The 19,607-nt window shown below is 47.6% G+C and overlaps 1 protein-coding gene across 1 annotated transcript in view; it reads right to left on the bottom strand.

Annotated features, from left to right (window-relative positions):
• LOC147123421 (potassium/sodium hyperpolarization-activated cyclic nucleotide-gated channel 1-like) overlaps positions 1-7,241 on the bottom strand; it is a 370,149-nt gene extending 362,908 nt beyond the window's left edge. The window contains exon 1 of the mRNA XM_085972621.1: positions 6,572-7,241. Coding sequence (XP_085828747.1) covers positions 6,572-7,185 — 614 coding nt within the window. The 5' untranslated portion in view covers positions 7,186-7,241. The remainder of the gene's footprint in view (positions 1-6,571) is intronic.
• Between the last annotated feature and the right edge of the window lie 12,366 nt (positions 7,242-19,607).

The following is a 19,607-nucleotide window of genomic DNA, read 5'->3' as shown; positions in this document are numbered from 1 at the left end:
ATTTTCCCTTTCCCCCTTTAACTTGATGCAGGGCAATAGCAACATCCTGCTGATAACTAGAAACAAGTAAGAGCACATCAACAACAACAAACACCCACCTTGTTGGTCTGTATTGCTCAGTATTACACTGAATTGGTGCATTTTCTCATTGTCCCATTAGAAATTGAGGGGAAAATTTGTTGGGGGGTCAGCGGGCGTGTTTGGTGGCGGGTCGGTGGGAAAAAAAATTTTGACAGCGGGTCAGGACCCTGCTGTCAACCCGCCACCATGCGCCTTTCCCAGATGTCGGGTCTGTCAGCACTGAACAGACCCGACACGCAACGGTGAGGAATGCAATTCAGGTCATTATGACCTTGTTAACAGCCCATTAAGAAGTATTTTGAGCTCAGCTTTACATTTTACGAGGTCGCCCACAGGGTCCACGCTGCTCAGGGATCACGTCAGGTAAGGAGGTCGGGAGTTGTATGACCATGGAATCATCTCATTAATTAACAGCTGCAAATGTGCTATAAAAACTCCCATCTCACAGCTGTTCACTTTCCAAGCTCAGAAGCTGTTGCTTACTGCATTTGGAAGACAGATTGAGCTTTATGCAGGTTGCAAGTGTTTGGAGTAAACTCTCTATCCAGTGTCACCTCATTGGAACAACCTCTCTCACGATTGACAGATCGCTTCTGTCATCTCAAGTTCACCTGCCATCTATTACATCAGCATCGGTGCCCTTGAAACTATCTCACTTTGGTCCTCAGAATCCCACCACGATCAGCCCCAACACCAACAGCACCAACACTCAATACCTCCTCTCTGGTGAAGAAGGCCCAGCAGCGCCTATATTTCCTAAGGAGGCTGAAGGGATGTAACCTGTCACCCCTGATCCTCTCTAACTTTTACCGCTGCACAATAGAGAGCATCCTGACAAACTGTATCACAGTATGGTATGGCAGCTGTAGCTACTATGACCGGAAAGCCCTGCAGCGGGTAGTCAAAACTGCCCAACGCATTACCGGCACCCGGCTACCGACCATAGAGCACATATATCAGAAACGCTGTTTACGGAGGTCACGGTCCATCATCAAAGACCCTACCCACCCCAGCCACAGTCTGTTCACCCTCCTGCCATCTGGGAGACGCTACAGATGCATTCGCACCCGTATGACCAGATTTAGGAACAGCTTCTTTCCCAGGGCTGTCATCCTACTGAACTCCACAAATAAACTCTAAAGCCTGCACATCTGTCAATGCACTTTATTATGGTTATGTTTATGTTAATGTATTACAAGCCAAATGTATGTTGAATGTTTAAATGTCTTAATCTAAATGTATACTCTCGGGAGCCGCAAGCCTACATTTCGTTGTACTGCACTTGTGCACTAACAATGACGATAAAATTTGATTTGATTTGATTTGATTTGAACACCAACCTTCTGTGCAGCATCAGTTGATTGCGGAAGACAGAAGGCATCAGCACCCGACCACATTGCTGCCTGGGAGGCCAGGAATGGCCTCACCATGGCCAGATTTACTTCACTTGATCCAGTACACCCTGGCTGCCATATGATGCACCAGGTTGGCACCACCCCACATCAACACCATAAAGAATCCCGACAATGCCGAAGCCATTCCTTTCACACTCATCGCCATTGCAGGGGGTACCGTTATGTCTCACCATTCACTGCAACTCACTAAGCCACTTCCAAAGGTGCACACAGATCTGACCAAGAACGCAACGTGTTGAAAATAAAGGTTTCAATGTTTGACACCACATTAACAGAAACTTTACATGAACATTGCATAAAACACCCAAGTGCCTACCCTTATGTGATGTTAGTGGGTATGATTGGACTAGGATAAGGATGAGTGTGAGGGATGGTTAGTGAGATGGGGATGTGATAATGTAGATAGAGAGGGATGGGTGGAGGTGCAAGGTAAGTTGGTGTGAATAAGGATGTGAAGGAGTAGGGTATGGAAGGCAGAGTGATGGGGATGTGATGAGTGGCACAGCAGGATGAGGTTGAGTGTGGGTTTGCGGTAATGTTTCGTGATCTACTGAGATCATTGAAAGGTTTGTGCCACTGCAGCCTGGTCCTCCTGACGACATCCCTGCTTGTGTCCTCCTGTGCAATGTGCAATCAGGCTGCATTGTTCTCCTGGGGAGGTCTCTTCCTCCCATTGGAAGGGAAGAGAACCTCCCTGCGTGCTGTGGAGGGAGTCATGGGAGAGCCTGGGTGCAGCCGTGCACCTCTATGCTGTGCTTCTCAGTCTTTGCAGCACCTCAATGCTGTAGAACACTGACAGCACAACTGTCAAATTGAATTTGCGCATGGTCCCTTTAAGGAAACCGGCTGATGATGTGTCATCAAATGACGTCATCAGACCCACTTCCTTCAATTGGCCGGCAAATGCGCTGGGCGGGCTTAACAAGCCCAATTAAGGGAAATTCATTTTGGACAGTGGGCTGGAGCCAACAGCGAGGTTGGGACCTGCCATGGACGTCGCCCGCCACAGACCCGCTGAGGTTGGTAAAATCCAGCCCTGAGTTTTAACTGGTATACCCTCCTTCATGTTGGCAATTGAGGTCCCTGTCAGTTAGGGTTAAATGAAGTGCAGATGGGGTTCAATGATGTAGGGTGGGAGGAGGCTCGTGTGGAGAATAAATATCGGCACTGACCAGTTGGGCCAATTTCTGTGCTGTAAATTCTATGTAATAGCATCTATGTAATGAATTCAAACATTGTCATTTATGACAATGATGAAGTCAAACACAGCTGGAAATGAATTCTAACAGCAGAACTGGTGCGGTAATGAACTGAAACCATACAATTGATGTGGCAATGATCTCAAACAGCACAAATGGTGCACCAGCCTACTGAAAAACTCTGGAATTTTTCCAAATAAATATTGCACTGCAACTGTGTCAAAAGAGAATAAAAGCTGGCATGGCTTTTTAACAATTTTTGACTTTTTTCCACACTGCATTTGCTACAAATGAAATAATGGCTTAATAGTAGTGGTTTACTGAAAAATAAACCACCGAGTGACAGAAGACTATGCAGCTCTCAGGCCGCAAGATAGTCAAGAAGTGCGGCGGGCCTGATGTTAGGAGAAGTAGCACACTGATTGCTAGACTTCACATCCAGTCAGTCTTAACCTGGCTGGTGAGGAGCTTGGGTCAGTCAGAAGTAGTGTGAGATGAGTGAGCACATGAGCAAGAGACAGAGGGATGGGTCAGTCAGAAGTAGTGTGAGATGAGTGAGCACATGAGCAAGAGACAGAGAGATGGGTCAGTCAGAAGTAGTGTGAGATAAGTGAGCACATGAGCAAGAGACAGAGAGATTAAACAGGATAAAAGACAAGTCTGGGATAGTAGAGTCAAAAAAGCTGACAGGGTGTCTGACCATGCGAAACAGTAGGTCGGGGGGGGGGGGGGTGGAAATCAAAAGAGCTAAAGGACAAATATTCTCAGGTAATACATGAAGTCCTCCTGAGGTTGGACAGGTATTAAGCTTTCCAAAAGATAACTGAGGAGTAGCAGTGATAGGATGAGCTAAAGAAAAACAACTGTGTGGAACAGGGGGACACAATGCAGGAAGATTTCTTCTTTGCCCTATGTGTAACAAATTCATAAAGCGGGTTTATCAGTTTGTTAATCAGCACATAAGAGGAAATCTTCCTTAAAGAACTATGAAAAAAAAGGTCAGAAAAGATGTAGAAAAAATGAATGAGGATGTCAGCGATGGTGACTTAGAACAAGAGAATCACTAAAAGATTTTAGAACAAGAATAAAGGTAAATTTCAAAAGTTGGGCACGATTTGGCAAAGCTAATGGAGTAGCATGAAAAGAGAAGAAAGTGAACCTTATGTCATTGGCTTCCACCCATGAATCAAAACAGTTTAATGGAGAAACAAACCGACATATGAGACCAGATACACCGTATAAATTATGCTAATAAACACCAGAGAGTTATTCACATGTTCGAATCCAACCTCAAAGGTCAGGGGACTTTATAAACTGCTTCAGCTTGGCTCGTGTACTTTATGACACTCGCAACAACACACAATCCTTCAATTTAGGACAGTCTTTTAAACACATTTGCTGGCATTTTTTAATTCTACTGCAATCTTAATGTCAATGCGGTATGTTTTTTTGTTGCATGAATGCAACAACTGCATAGTAACTGGGGAGTGAAGTCACCAAACAGATGTTATTTGACATTTTGGTAAGAAGTGTGCGACTACCTGAAGGAGCCAGCCTCACATCGCTTCAGTTTTGCGCTAGTGGCAGTATAACTTCAATCACTGCCAAGAAAACTTAAGAATTCCCAAGGGACCAACATATTAAACATTGTTTAACAGACTATCCCATCAAAGCTTTGCTAATATTTAAAATTTGAACTGCCATTTGGATAGCAGTGTGTGAGCTCCACTTGTCTGACTAAAATCAATGCGGAACATGCAGTGCAATGTACTGCCATCTCGGCATCACTCTCAAACTGGTACTAAAATATTGCCATTTCACAGGATGTCATCCTTGCAGATGCAAACTGGAAAATATACTGAAGAAAATCGCCAAAGTCCAATTATATTATTTTTCCAAAAAAAATTAACTGCAGCAAGAATAAATTAGAACAAATAATTCTTTGTATCAACTCCAAAGATCGACTACCAGACTGCATTTGTTAAAAAAAAGGCGGTTGGGCCAAATAACTGCAGTCACCCAGCATCTGAGCAGCGTGGAGACAGGTTGATCCTCCCCACTGTGGACTCCAGGCTGACTGAGCCACTTGTGCGTCCGCCTGCCAGGGGGATGTCTCGCCCAATATTGGGGGAGCGAACTGCCCAGACTCTTGTGTTCTTTTCAGTAATCAGAGAGGTAGCGCAGCGTCCGTTATGATTTTTTTTAAACACACGCGGTTTTTAAAAGCTTGAGAACACATCCTGCATAACATTACCGGCGCAATGTTAAAATGATGCAAGATCGCCTCTCGGGGAGTAAAGTCTTCACTTTGCCGCTACCGACCCAGGTGGGGCAGTCACACCTCGCACCGCCGCAATCGCAAATCTTGGCGCAAGTCAGCGCCAAAGATGCGGTACAAAAACAGCAAGTTGCAGCACTGGGACTGAAAGGCAGTGAGTGGACTTGAATACGAAAAACATATCTTGCGACAAGAGATGGGTCCGTTCAATTCCGGTCTCAAAACTGCCCGCTTATCGACATCCCGTCGCTTTATTGCAACAGATTCTCCCGCCGTCTCTGAAGGCATTAAGGGAGAGAAAGCATCTGGGGTGCATTCACCGCACGTTTTCTCACTCAGAAACCCGGTCACCTCTATTGGTTTATAATTGTACTTTGTGTACTCCTATATGCACAAATATGTTTGTCCAAAGCTACCCATAACAATGTTAGTGACATCATAATCCCAGTCATGGGGAGAAAAACAAATATTTTCCGAAGCCCCTAGTTGTGGTCAGTAATGCTGCACTCGCCCTCACAGCTATTTATATAGATAGATGGGCACTTGACAGCTTCAAGAGCCGAATTGCTTTTAAGGGCACGATCAGATCTCGGCTGCAAGTTGTCAGCATTTCCTGGCGGCCCTCACCTTGACTCGCTGACGGGCCGCCACGTTTGTTTGTTTTTTAAGGTTATTCAATTATATTTTGAGAGAGCGATCAATCCGAAGTTTGCGATTCGGCCTTGGTGTGGAATGTTAAAGGACATGTGGCGAGATTTTCCACGTGTTTTCTGCTTTTTCCGGGCTGTTGATGGTGTGTGTGTGTGTGTTTTTTTTTGAGCTACCTTGGATAGTTACAGACTGAGGGAGTGAGGGAGCCGGCGGCTGTGCGGCAAGATCACAACCGGATCCCCTCCTGCCCCTTTAATATGAAATCTCAGTGAATAGATTCTACTAAAGTAACCTCAGATCAGGCCAGAGAGCTAAACAAGCCAAGCATGGCATTTATGGAACAGGACAACGGTAGAAAATACCGAATTTCAGCAATAAAACAGGTGAATTTGAATTCAGTCCCCTCAGTGCACAGCTTGCTGCTGAAACGATGGCTGAGTTGGAACGTGTCCCTTAGTTTGTTCATTCTTTCTGAAAATACTTATTAAAAAAAAACCTCAGTTTCAATGACAGACAAAAAACGCAATCATCTGCATATTTCAATTTCGTTTTATTCTGTGGGCGGACCGATTATTCCACAATAATGAAAGAAAACTCACACAAAAGCCCCAGCACTCTTTAGGTTTCTGTCGAATTCAGTTCCGATCAGATTAAATCCAATGCAAGGGCTGGGGTCGGTCATTATGGATTAACCAGTATAACCTGCTCAACCTGCAATAAAAAGGGTGACTTTCTTTTACAGAAATGATGGGATCCAAAGCTTCTCCAGGAGCTGAATTCGCGGAAACTTTGTTGCTCAGAAATATGGAAATTCTGTCAGTGCTCCAAGCAGCAATGACAGGTTGACCTATAGCAGTTAGAAAGTTCATCTTTAGAGAAGCGATTAAAAAAATTACAAGGATATAACCCAGTCGGGTCCCGTTATTTGGATGCTAATGGAAACTTACCGAAAATCGCTGTACGGGTGTATAATCCAATAGCCGGCCGTTTTGACCCGTTGCTGCTCTTTCTCCACCGCCCTTTGGCTGCCGAACATCCGCAGGGAAAACTTGTTGACCCCGGGCTGGAGCAAGGCGGTGAAGTGGCTCTGCATGGAGCTGTACCGCGGGAAATCATCGCCTTCCTGGCCGAGCATCGCATCGTCCCCTCCCCCTGCCTCGACCTTAAAGCCCACCGAATTCTGCTCTTTCCCGCTTTGCTGCTGCTGCTGCTGCCGGCCGGGCTCGTCCTCCAGCTCCATCCTTTGCCTCCCCGACACCACATTGCCGTCCGCTTTCTGCTCCATGCTGTAGGTCTGCTTGGGGTTCCCTTCCATGGCGGGAGGCTGGTCGCCTCGCTGGTGGCAGTGATGGGCACCTGGAGGAGAGTGCAGACTGCCTCGCGATCGGTAATCTCCGTTCGTGTTACATTTGGCGGTGTCCTTGGTCGGATCGGCTTCCCTGCTGCTGCTGCAAGACTCTTCGACTTTGTTGTGGTTGGATCCGGTTTCTGCTGCTCCCCCTCCTGGCAGAACATTCATCCTGATGCTCTGATTCTTCCCCCTGTCATCTTGCTTCCCCATCCTCCTTTGAGATGCTGGAAGGGGGGGGGGGTTTAATCCGCTTCCCGCCCGCCCGCCGGCCTGTCTCCTATCTCGCCCACTCTCTATCCCCCCCCCCCACTTTGCCCGCCGCAGTCTGTCTGCACCGCCGTCCAACCATCAATCCAAACCCCTGTCAGGATGTCACACGGACGGGAAGAATCTCCAGGAACGTGACTTTGCCATTCGACATGCTGTCAACGTGACTTTGAGCCGGCACCTTTCAGATTAAAGGGGCAGCGTTCTCCACCCGCACCGCCAACACGCCCAACATATTCGACCGACTTGACCGTAACCTTTCAGGAAGGGAACTCGGCTCAACCGCGTCGGAAGTACCTTTTTTGTTTTGTAAAACGAGACATCAAAATTGATATATTTTAGCAGTTTAAAAAAAATCTAAATCAAAATGTACTTCTTTGGCTGTAAAGCGCTTTTGGAACGTCCGGTGGTCGTGAAAGGCGCTATATAAATGCAAGTCTTTCTTTCTAAATTAGCCATCACTTTGAAAGGGGGCTTAAAGTAATACAGTAAATGTTGGATCAATGAGAGGAACAATTCTGACCAAAGGTCATCGACCTGAAACGTTAACGCTGTTTCTCTCTCCACAAATGCTGCCTGACCTGCTGAGTATTTCCAGCATTTTCTGTTTTTATTACATTAGGAACCGGAGTAGGCCATTCAGCCCCTCCAGCCTGCTCCACCATTCAATTAGATCATGGCTGATCTGCACCTCAGCTCCATTTTCCCATCTGTGATCCATATCCCTTGATACCCTTACCTAATAAATATCAGCAATCTATCTCAAGATAGATCAAAATAATGGAGGAAAAAAGATAAACCTTATAAGGAATTTATGATTTTAAGCTAAGATAAAAATAAAGTATAAGATGGAGATGCAGGAGCAGTAATCATCAACAGTTGGAAAAGAAGGCTGCGATTTCGCCAGTCATGGCGAGTCCGGTGTGGCCGGAGTAGGCAGCGGCCTCAAACCCCGCTCCCATCTTCATTCCACCTCTTCCAAGTGATTTTGCCCTGATTGGGCTTGTTAAGCCCGCCATGCAAGGTTCCCAGCCAATTAAAAGGTAGCGGGTCTGACGACGTCATCTGATGACACATCATCAGATGACGCATCATCAGCCAGTTTCCTTCAAGGGGCCATGTCCACATTCATTTTGACAGTTGTGCTGTCAGTGTTCTACAGCATTGAGGTGCTGCAAATACTGACAAGCACTGCACAAAGATACACGGCTGCACCCAGGCTCTCCCATGACTCCCTCTATGTGCTTATCCAGGGAGTCACAGCACGCAGGGAGGTTCTCTTCCCTTTCAATGCTGCTTGCCTGGGGTATTCAGTAGTCAGACTACTTTTTTTTATTGATATGCATCTGAAATCACTTTACATCAATTTGAAATTGACAGTATAAGTACACCATTAGATATGACATACATGGACAAAATAGTACGTAGATCACATGACAGAATTAGGTTTCTGAGAATATATGAAATTTCAAATTGTCAGCAATCCAGAAAGGATTCATGCTGGGGAAATGGGTATCATGTACAATGAGAAACCAATAATAAAACAGAAAAAGTGGCAGCTAGAGTTATATAAAGAAAGGAAGGAGGGATGTCAAGGATGGAACTCTAAGGCCACGATTTTGCTGACTTCGGTGGGTCCGTGGTGGGCGATGTAGGTGGCGGGTCCAAACCCCGCTGCTGGCTCCATCCCGGTCTGTGAAATGAATTTCCCTTGATCGGGCTTGTTAAGCCCGCCCAGCACATTTCCCAGCAAATTCAAGGAAGTGGGTCTGGTGACGTTATATGATGACGCGTCATCAGTCGGTTTCCTTAAAGGGACCATGTCCAGATTTATTTTGGCATTTGTGTTGTCAGTGTTCTACAGCATTGAGGTGCTGCAAACACTGACACTGACTGCACAAAGGCACAGGGCTGCATCCAAGCTCTCCCATGACTCCCTCCATATGCTTATGGAGGGAGTCACAGCACGCAGTTGGTTCTCGTCCCTTCCAATGGGTGGAAGACACCTCCCCAGGAGATCAACACAGCCTGGTTACACAGGATGGAAACTTGTGCAAAGACTTGCAGCATGGTGAATATGTTGTGGAAATGCAGTGAGGAAGAGTTTGTGGCTGAGGGATGATATCACTGTAAGGTGGGAGCTTTAACTTGAAATTTGAAGCTGTCGACTCAACAGCTGATTCAGTGGCCACTGACCTCCTGCCTCAGCTTGACAGATGACCTGGGAGTGGAGTGAGCAGCGACGCCCGACCAGAGCGGACCTGCGTGAGGTACAAGCAGCGCAGCAAGTTTAAAAGGAGTGGCGAGGTGAGGCCCGACCACAGCGGCTGACCTGGGAGTGGAGTGAGCAGCGACGCCCGACCAGAGCGGACCTGCGTGAGGTACAAGCAGCGCGGCAAGTTTAAAAGGAGGGGCGAGGTGAGGCCCGACCACAGCGGCTGACCTGGGAGTGGAGTGAGCAGCGACGCCCGACCAGTGCGGACCTGCGTGAGGTACAAGCAGCGCGGCAACTTTAAAAGGAGGAGCGAGGCGAGGCCCGACCACAGCGGCTGACCTGGGAGTGGAGTGAGCAGCGACGCCCGACCAGAGCGGACCTGCGTGAGGTACAAGCAGCGCGGCAACTTTAAAAGGAGGAGCGAGGTGAGGCCCGACCACAGCGGCTGACCTGGGAGTGGAGTGAGCAGCGACGCCCGAGCAGAGCGGACCTGCGTGAGGTACAAGCAGCGCGGCAACTTTAAAAGGAGGAGCGAGGTGAGGCCCGACCAATTCAACAGCAGGGGAGAGAGGTAAAAAGTAATCAAAGTGTGACATCACCAGGAAGGAGGTAAGTGATTGGTTGGTGAGTATTTCTTTTTTTTAAACTTTAACTCTGGTTTATAGTTTCTAAGGTCTCTCTAGTGTAGCAGGGACTGTTGGTAAACCAGTTAACTGTAGTGTAATTAGTGGGATTGATTGATTTAATTTAAATTCAATTAATTAAAGGGTAAGTCATGGCAGGACAGCCGGGCCCCGTGATCTGCTCCTCCTGCGAAATGTGGGAACTCAGGGACACTTCCTGTGTCCCTGACAACTACATGTGCAGGAAGTGCATCCAGCTGCAGCTACTGACAGACCGCATTGCGGCACTGGAGCTGCGATTGGATACATACTGGAGCATTCACGATGCTCAGGACATCGTGAATAGCACATTTACGGAGTTGGATACACCGCAGGTAGAGATTGGACAGGAAGAAAGGGAACGGGTGACCAACAGGCAGAGTACTAGGCACAGGCAGGTAGTGCAGGGGTCCCCTGTGGCCATCCCCCTCTCCAACAGATACACCACTTTGAGTACTGTTGGGGGGGATGGCTTATCAGAGGAAGGCAGCAGCAGCCAACTTCCTGGCACCAGGGGTGGCTCTGCTGCACAGAATGGGAGGAAAAAGAGGGGTAGAGCTATAGTAATAGGGATTCAATTGTAAGGGGAATAGATAGGCGTTTCTGCGGCCGCAAACGAGACTCCAGGATGGTGTGTTGCCTCCCTAGTGCAAGGGTCAAGGATGTCTCCGAGCGGCTGCAGAACATCTTGGAAGGGGAGGGTGAACAGTCAGTTGTCGTGGTGCGTATAGGCACCAACGATATAGGTAAAAAGCGGGATGAGGTTCTAAAAGTGGAATATAGGGAGTTGGAGATAAATTAAAAAACAGGATCTCAAAGGTAGTAATCTCAGGATTGCTACAAGTGCCACGTGCTAGTCAGAGTAGAAACAGAAAGATACTTCAGATGAATACGTGGCTAGAGGAATGGTGCCAGGGGGAGGGATTCAAGTTCCTGGGACATTGGAACCGGTTCTGGGGGAGGTGGGACCAGTTCAAACCAAACGGTTTGCACCTGGGCAGGGCTGGAACCGATGTCCTAGGGGGAGTGTTTGCTAGTGCTGTGGGGGAGGGTTTAAACTAAAATGGCAGGTTGGGAACCTGAGCAGGGAGACAGAGGAAAGGGAAACAAGGATAAAAGCAAAAGATAGGAAGGAGAAAAACAAAAGTGGCAGTCAGAGAAATCAACGGTTTAAATCAAACATGGCCACAGTAAATAATAATTCTAATAGGTCTAAGAGCGTTAAAAAAACAAGTCTGAAGGCTTTGTGTCTTAATGCGAGGAGCATTTGTAATAAGGTGGATGAATTGGCTGTGCAAATAGAAGTAAACAAATACGATTTGGTTGGGATTACAGAAATGTGGCTCAAGGAAGGCCAAGACTGGGAACTCAACATCCAGGGGTATTCGATATTCAGGAAAAATAGGCAAAAAGGAAAGGGAGGTGGGGTAGCATTACTGGTTAAAGAAGGGATTAACACAATTGTAATGAAGGATATTAGCTCTGATGAGGTGGAATCTGTATGGGTAGAATTGAGAAATACTAAGGGGAAAAAAACGTTAGTGGGAGTTGTTTATAGACCTCCAAACAGTAAGGCGGAGGTTGGGGATGGCATTAAAAGGGAAATTAAAGAAGCGTGCAATAAGGGCACAGCAGTCATCATGGGTGACTTCAATCTACATATAGATTGGGCTAACCAAATTAGTAACAATACTGTGGAGGAGGAATTCCTGGAGTGTTTACGGGATGGTTTCCTGGACCAATATGTCGAGGAACCAACCAGAGATCAGGCCATCTTAGACTGGGTATTATGTAACGAGAAAGGATTAATTAGCAATCTTGTTGTACGAGGCCCCTTGGGTCGGAGCGATCATAATATGATCGAATTCTTCATTAAGATGGAGAATGAAGTAGTTGACTCGGAGACTAGGGTCCTCAATTTAAATAAAGGAAACTACGATGGTCTGAGGAGCGAGTTGGGTAGGATTGATTGGGGAATGACACTCAAAGGGTTGACGGTGGATAGGCAATGGCAAACATTCAAAGACCGAATGGATGAACTACAGAATTTGTTCATCCCAGTTTGCCATAAAAATAAAACAAAAAAGGTGACTCAACCGTGGCTAACAAGGGAAATTAGGGATAGCATAAGGTCCAAGGAAAGGGCATATAAATTGGCCAGAAAAAGCAATAATCCTGAGGATTGGGAGCAGTTTAGGATTCAACAAAGGAGGACAAAGGGATTAATTAAGAAAGGGAAAATAGAATATGAGAGTAAGCTTGCAGGGAACATAAAAACTGACTGTAAAAGCTTTTATAGATATGTGAAGAGAAAAAGATTGGTGAAGTCAAGCGTAGGTCCCTTGCAGTCAGAATCGGGGGAATTTATAATGGGGAACAAAGAAATGGCAGACCAACTAAATACATATTTTGGTTCTGTCTTCACAAAGGAGGACACAAATAACCTCCCAGAGATGCCGGGGAACATAGGGTCTGATGAAAGGGTGGAACTGAAAGAAATCAGTATTTGTAGGGAAATGGTGTTAGGAAAATTGATGGGACTGAAGGCCGATAAATCCCCAGGGCCTGATAATCTACATCCCAGGGTACTTAAGGAAGTGGCCCTAGAAATAGTAGATGCATTGCTGGTCATCTTCAGAACTTGATAGACTCTGGAACGGTACCCATGGATTGGCGGGTAGCTAATGTTACCCCACTATTCAAAAAAGGTGGTAGAGAAAAGGCGGGGAATTATAGACCGGTAAGCTTGACATCGGTAGTGGGGAAAATGCTAGAGTCCATTACAAAAGATGTAATAGCAGAGCACTTGGAAAGCAGTGACTGGATCGGACAAAGTCAACATGGATTTACAAAAGGTAAATCATGCTTGACTAATCTACTGGAATTTTTTGAGGATGTAACTGGTAAAATAGATAAGGGAGAACCAGTGGATGTGGTGTATTTGGACTTTCAGAAGGCTTTCGATAAGGTCCCGCATAAGAGATTAGCGTGCAAAATTAAGGCACATGGGATTGGGGGCAAGGCATTGACTTGGATAGAGAACTTGTTGGCGGACAGAAAGCATAGAGTTGTAATAAACGGGTCGTTTTCCGAGTGGCAGGCAGTGACTAGTGGGGTACCGCAAGGATCGGTCCTAGGACCCCAGCTGTTCACAATATATATTAATGATCTGGACGAGGGAATTGGATGTAATATCTCCAAATTTGCAGACGACACAAAGCTGGGTGGGAGGGTATGCTGTGAGGAGGATGTCGTGAAACTCCAGTACGATTTGGACAGGTTGGCTGATTGGGCAGAAACATGGCAAATGCACTATAATGTGGATAAATGTGAGGTTATCCACTTTGGTGGCAAAAACAGGAAGGCAGATTATTATTTGAATGGCAATAGATTGGGAGAAGGGGAAGTGCAAAGAGACCTGGGTGTTCTTGTGCACCAGTCGCTGAAGGTAAGCATGCAGGTGCAGCAGGCGGTTAAGAAGGCAAATGGTATGTTGGCCTTCGTAGCAAGAGGGTTCGAGTACAAGAACAAGGATATCTTGCTGCAGTTGTACAGGGCCTTGGTGAGACCACACCTTGAGTATTGTGTGCAGTTTTGGTCGCCTTACCTGAGGAAGGACGTTCTTGCCATGGAAGGAGTGCAGCGAAGATTCACCAGGCTGATACCTGGGATGGCAGGAATGATGTATGAGGAGAGATTGTGTCGATTGGGCTTATACTCACTGGAGTTTAGAAGATTGAGAGGGGATCTCATCGAAACCTATAAAATTCTGTCAGGCCTGGACAGACTAGATGCAGGAAGGATGTTTCTGATGGCCGGGGAGTCCAGAACCAGGGGACATAGTCTAAGGATAAGGGTAAGCCATTTAGGACTGAAATGAGGAGGAATTTCTTCACCCAGAGAGTGGTGAACCTGTGGAATTCTCTGCCACAGAGGGCGGTGGAGGCCAGTTCATTAAGTATATTCAAGAAAGTGTTGGATATATTTCTTAAGGCTCAAGGGATATGGGGAGAAGGCAGGGACAGGGTACTGAATTTGGATGATCAGCCATGATCTCATTGAATGGCGGAGCAGGCTCGAAGGGCCGAATGGCCTACTCCTGCTCCTATCTTCTATGCTTCTATGTGGTTCGAGCTGTCAATTGCAAAAGGTAAGCTGAAAATCATTCTCTAAACAAGCCACTAATTACCTGAATTGGGTCACCCGCCGCTGCCTGTCGGGTGTGCTCAGCGCTGACAGACCCGACATCGGGAAAGGCACATGGGAGCGAGTTGACCCGCTGTCAAAAATATCAAATTTCCCACATGACCCATCACCAATCCCATCCGCTGACCCCCCGGGAAATTCCGGCCAATGTATAAAATGGAAGGTTAATCACTAGCAAGGCTTTTTGTAGAATAAGTGGCACAACAACAAGATGCACCTGGAGAGTATAGTATGAAGGATTGATAGTTCATGAAATTGACTCTGATGATCATTGAAAGCACAAGAGAAACTGCACCAGGGCACCCAGAATGTTCCGCACAAGAGATTATTTGCAAAAATGAGAGTACACATTAATGGAGCTAACCATGGGTTGGGATTTGGTTGGGAAGTAAGAGACAGAGCAGGGATAAAGGGAACGTTCTCTGATTGGTGAGATGTGACAAGTGGTGTTCCCCAGAGATCTGTACTGGAGACTGCTTTTGACCATATATTAATGACATGGATGAAGGAATAGAGAGTTGTATGTCCAAGTTTGCAAATTACACTAAGTTAGGAGGTACAGCAAGTTGTGTGCATGGAAGCATGAAGTTATAAAAGGGACATAGACAGACTACATGAGTGGGCAAAATTATACCAGATAGAGTTCAATGTGGGGAAGTGTGAGGTCACCCACTTTGGATCTGAAAAAGACAAATCGTAATATTTTCTTAGTGGTGAGAGACTAGCGGGAGAATTTTACCTGAAAATGTGAGTGTGTTTGGGAGCAGGCAGGTGGTTAAAAGGGATGAAACTGACAGCGGGTCGGGAAGCCGGATCGAATCCGCCGGGTTCCGCTTTTAACTTCTGCGCTTTCAGCTGCGTGCAAGAAACCCCCATGGGAAAGGTGGGTTGGCAATTGAAAGATGTTAAAAGGCAATTAGGAGCTGTTTTAACTGCAGATTTGAGCTTTAGCTCAGAGTGTACAGGTTTCCCGGGCTTCCTGGAACTTTCCAATGAAAGCAAGGTGAGATGACAGCGCGAGTAAGGATGCTGACCAAACGACAGGCAAACAATCCTAAAAGTACTCAGACCTCACACCTGCTTCCTTGCCTAAGTGAAAGGCTTTTGCTCACAGGACTTGTTCCGAGAATGTGCTTTCACTACTTTGCAGCTGATTTCCACTACTTTGGAGATAATTTCTGCTACCTTGGATTTTTGTGAGCCTGATTTACACTTTCCATCTGTCAAGCATCAGTTCAGCGTGCGTGCAGCTTATGCAGCTTTACCTTGGATCTCAGATGAGGACCAAGATGAGCATCAGCAGCAACAGCACCAGCAGCTGGCGAAGCACCAGCAGGAGCAGCAGCAGCTTTCTCCTCACTGACCTGCCGCTCCACAGGAGAGAGGGGATGAGCACAGGGGTGCAGCTCACAGCAGGCGATACCCCCAACACAGAGTATATAGGCAGAGGATCAGCTTCCTGGACATGTCAGAACACCAGTGCCTCAGGAGAGTCAGGGTATCGCTTCAGGTGGTCACAGACATTTGCAGCCTCCTGGAAAGAGACCTCCTGCCAAGTGGACCTGGTGGGCACGCTTTGCCAGTGGTTGTGAAAGTCACCACCACCCTCAATTTCTTCTCTTCTGGCTCCTTCCAGGGATCTGCAGGAGGTAGTGGCAGAATCTCACAATCTGCTATCCACAAATGCATCACTCAGGTGACCGATGCCATGTTTACCAGGGCCGGCAATTATCTGCACTTTGAAACAGATGAGGACAGTCAGAATGAGCGGGCGCTCGGCTTTGTGGCTCTGGCTGGCTTCCCACAGGTCCAGGGAGCCATCGATTGCACACGTGGCAATCAAGGTGGCCCCAGATCATCCTGGAGTCCTCATCAAGCGCAAGGGTTTCCACTCCATCAATGTTCAGCTCATATACAACCACAAAAAGATCATCATGCAAGTGTGTGCAAGATTCCCAGGCAGCTGCCATGGTGCTTTCATCCTGCGCCAGTGCACCCACCCAGAGCTCTTCGGACCTTGAAGCAGAGTTAGCAGCTGGCTTCTTGGAGACAAGGGCTACCCCCTGAAGACGTGGCTGATGACACCCATTAGGAGCCTAAATAATGAGGCCCAGGAGAGATACAATCAAAGCAACATGACCATGGGAACTGTCATCGAGCAAGCAATCGGAATGCTGAAGATGCGCTTTGGGTGCCTGGACAGATAGGAATGGGTGCACCTGCAAGGTAAGTACGTATGAGGAGTGATGTGCTGGAGTCGGCTTAGGAAGAGAATCTCCCTGCGGGCCCATACAGAACGCAGCATCAGCTAAGCATTAAGCAAGGTGCAGCCTTGCCACTTTGAGACTCCATTAATGCAGTTTCTTCCTCTGTTTCCCCACCTGGACAATCCTTCAACTTTCATCTTCGCAGGGTCCCTTTAAATATTTCAGCTGAAATAGACCCATGCGTGTTATCATCATGTCCGCTCGCGTTAATTGGTCGGGAAACCCGGAGGTTAGATGCTAATGCAGTGGCTGCGTTAAAAAGCCGGTGACAAACGCGCTGCTGAAACATCTGGGTTCCCCACGCGCCAGAGAATCTGACAGTAAAAATTCCGGCCTAGGAGTTGTGGAGGAACACAAATCACTTAAATCTAGTGCACGGGTACAAAAAGTAATCAAAAAGGCTATAATCATAGAATCTTACAGCACAGAAAGGGGCCAATCAGCCCATCATACCTGTGCCAGCTCTTTGAAAGAGCTATTGAATTTAGTCCCACACCCCAGCTTTCTTCCCATAACCCTGCAACTTAGTTCTCTTCAAATACATGTCCAATTGCCTTTTGAAATTTCCTAAGGAATCTGATTCCACCATCCTTTCAGGTAATGGATTCCAGATCATAACAACCCTCTGTGTGAAATAATGTCTCCCCATTTACCCCCTAGTTCTTTTGCCAATTATTTTAAATCTATGACTGTAATGATCAGTAACATGTCATTCTAGAATGGTACACTAGGTGGAGCTGTATGTTTAGTAGGGGGCTACCCACAAGGCAGTAGTCAAGATGGATGCCTGTACACTAGTCCACATGGCTGAATAAATGTCTAGCACAAGCTAGCTGTTCATAATGAAAACGTCTATTTATTTATGAACATAATAACAATGACCTCTGGTTATCGACCCACTTACCAGGGGAAACAGTTTCTCCCTACTTGCTCTATCAAAACCTCTCATAATTTTGAATACCTCTATTAGGTCTCCCTTTAACCTTCTCTGCTCTAAGAAGAACAATCCCAGCTTCTCCAATCTCTCCACATAACTAAAGTAACCTCAAACCTGGTATCATCTTGGTAAACCTCCTCTGTACCCACTCCAAGGCCTTCACATCCTTCCTAAAGCATGGTGCCCAGAATTTACACAATACTCCAGCTGAGGTCTAACCAGTGATTTGTAAAAGTTTAGCATGATTTCCTTGTTTTTTGTATTCAATGCCCGTTTTACAAAGCTAAGTATCCCATATGCTTTCTTGACTGCCTTATCAATTTTCCCTGCCATCTTCAAGGATTTGTGAACATGCACCCCCAGGTCCCTCTGCTCCTGCACCCACCCCCACCCCCCCACCCTCAAAATAGTACCATTTAAATTATACTGCCTCTCCATGTTGTTTCTCCCAAAGTGCATCACTTCACACTTTTACACATTAAATTGCAGCTGCCATGTGTCTGCCCATTTCACCAGTCTGTCTACATCCTCCTGAAGTCTGCTCTATCCTGCTCACTATTTACTATGTTGCCAAGTTTTGTATCATCCTCAAACTTCAAAATTGTACTCCTGTACCCATGTCCAGGCCACTTATATCTATATATATAAATCGGTCGATCTGTCTGTCTGTCATTCTGTCATTCTGTCTATCTGTCATTCTGTCTATCTGTCATTCTGTCATTCTGTCTGTCATCGCGTGTGCGTCTGGCGGGCTATGCGCTCGAAAGTTACAGGGCGTACCTACGCGCGCGTTACCTCCAAAGAAAGCTTACGCTTCCGAGACGGTTTTAAGCGTATTTACGTTTCGGCCAGGCTAAAATCGCGCCCGCGGTATCCCAAAAACCTTCAACATTCCGCTCATTAGCATCTCATTATTCGCTCATTAGCGACAGAGTGACCTCGAGCTCGACCAATCGTACGCCGGGTTGCTGGCGTGTGCCGCCGGGCCAATCGGTGCGTGTGTGGCCGGGCCTTATCATTCTGAACCGAGGTGAGTCGCCGCCATCTTGATTCCAAACTTTACCTTTCTTTTTCCCGCTTACTGCGTCTTTAAAAAAAACGTTGCTTTTAAAACACATATTGTTTTTTAAAAAAATGATTTAGAAACGAATTAACTTATCTAATCTCATTAATTTTCCTACCTTTCCCCGTTTTTCCAGGTAGGCCTCGAAGCCTCGGCTTCTCCTCCGCACCCACGCCCGAGCTAGGCACCTCCCGGCCCCACTCGAAGGCTGCAGGGGCGGGCCTCAGCCCAGCGCCGCTACCTTACTAAAGGGTGCGCGCGCAGCAGGAGCTGAGACGTGGCGTCTCTCTCTGGCTCGGACGGGGGGCGGGGCTTGCTGAGCGTCAACGGTTACCCTGGCAACCGGGCCCCCCGGCCGTCTCGCACAGCCGCAATCGGCGGTCTTCACCTCGGGGGGGGGGGGGTGGGGGGGCGCGACCCTCTGTGGGGGCCGCGACCCTCGGGGGGGCCGCGACCCTCGGGGGGGGCCGCGACCCTCGGGGGGGGCCCCACCGCCCTCCCTCCCCCCCGCCCTCTCTCCCCCCTCCCCCCCTCGCTCCCCCCTCCCCCCCTCGCTCCCCCCTCCCCCCGCTCCCCCCCTCTCCCCCCTCCCCCTCCCCCCCTCCCTCCCCCCTCCCTTCCCCCCCTTTTCCCCCCCTTTCCACCCCCCCTTCCCCCCTCCCTTCCTTCCCCCACCCTCCCTTCCCCCCTCCCTTCCCCCCCTTCTCCCCCCTCCCTTCCCCCCCGCCCTCCCTTCCCCGCCCTCCCTCCCCCCCGCCCTCCCTCCCCACCCCCAGTCGCTCTCTCTCTCTCTCTTCCAACAACAACATGCCCTCGAAAAAGCCTCGGCACCGCCGGGCACTTCAGCTAGTATCTACATATATATAAATCGGTCGATCTGTCATTCTGTCTGTCATTCTGTCATTCTGTCTGTCATCGCGTGTGCGTCTGGCGGGCTATGCGCTCGAAAGTTACAGGGCGTACCTACACGCGCGTTACCTCCAAAGAAAGCTTACGCTTCCGAGACGGTTTTAAG

Source organism: Somniosus microcephalus, chromosome 2, assembly GCF_052327205.1.
Source record: "Somniosus microcephalus isolate GS21.2 chromosome 2, FLI_Smic_1.0, whole genome shotgun sequence".
Lineage (NCBI taxonomy): Eukaryota > Metazoa > Chordata > Chondrichthyes > Squaliformes > Somniosidae > Somniosus > Somniosus microcephalus.
This window is presented reverse-complemented; position numbering and strand designations above follow the sequence as displayed.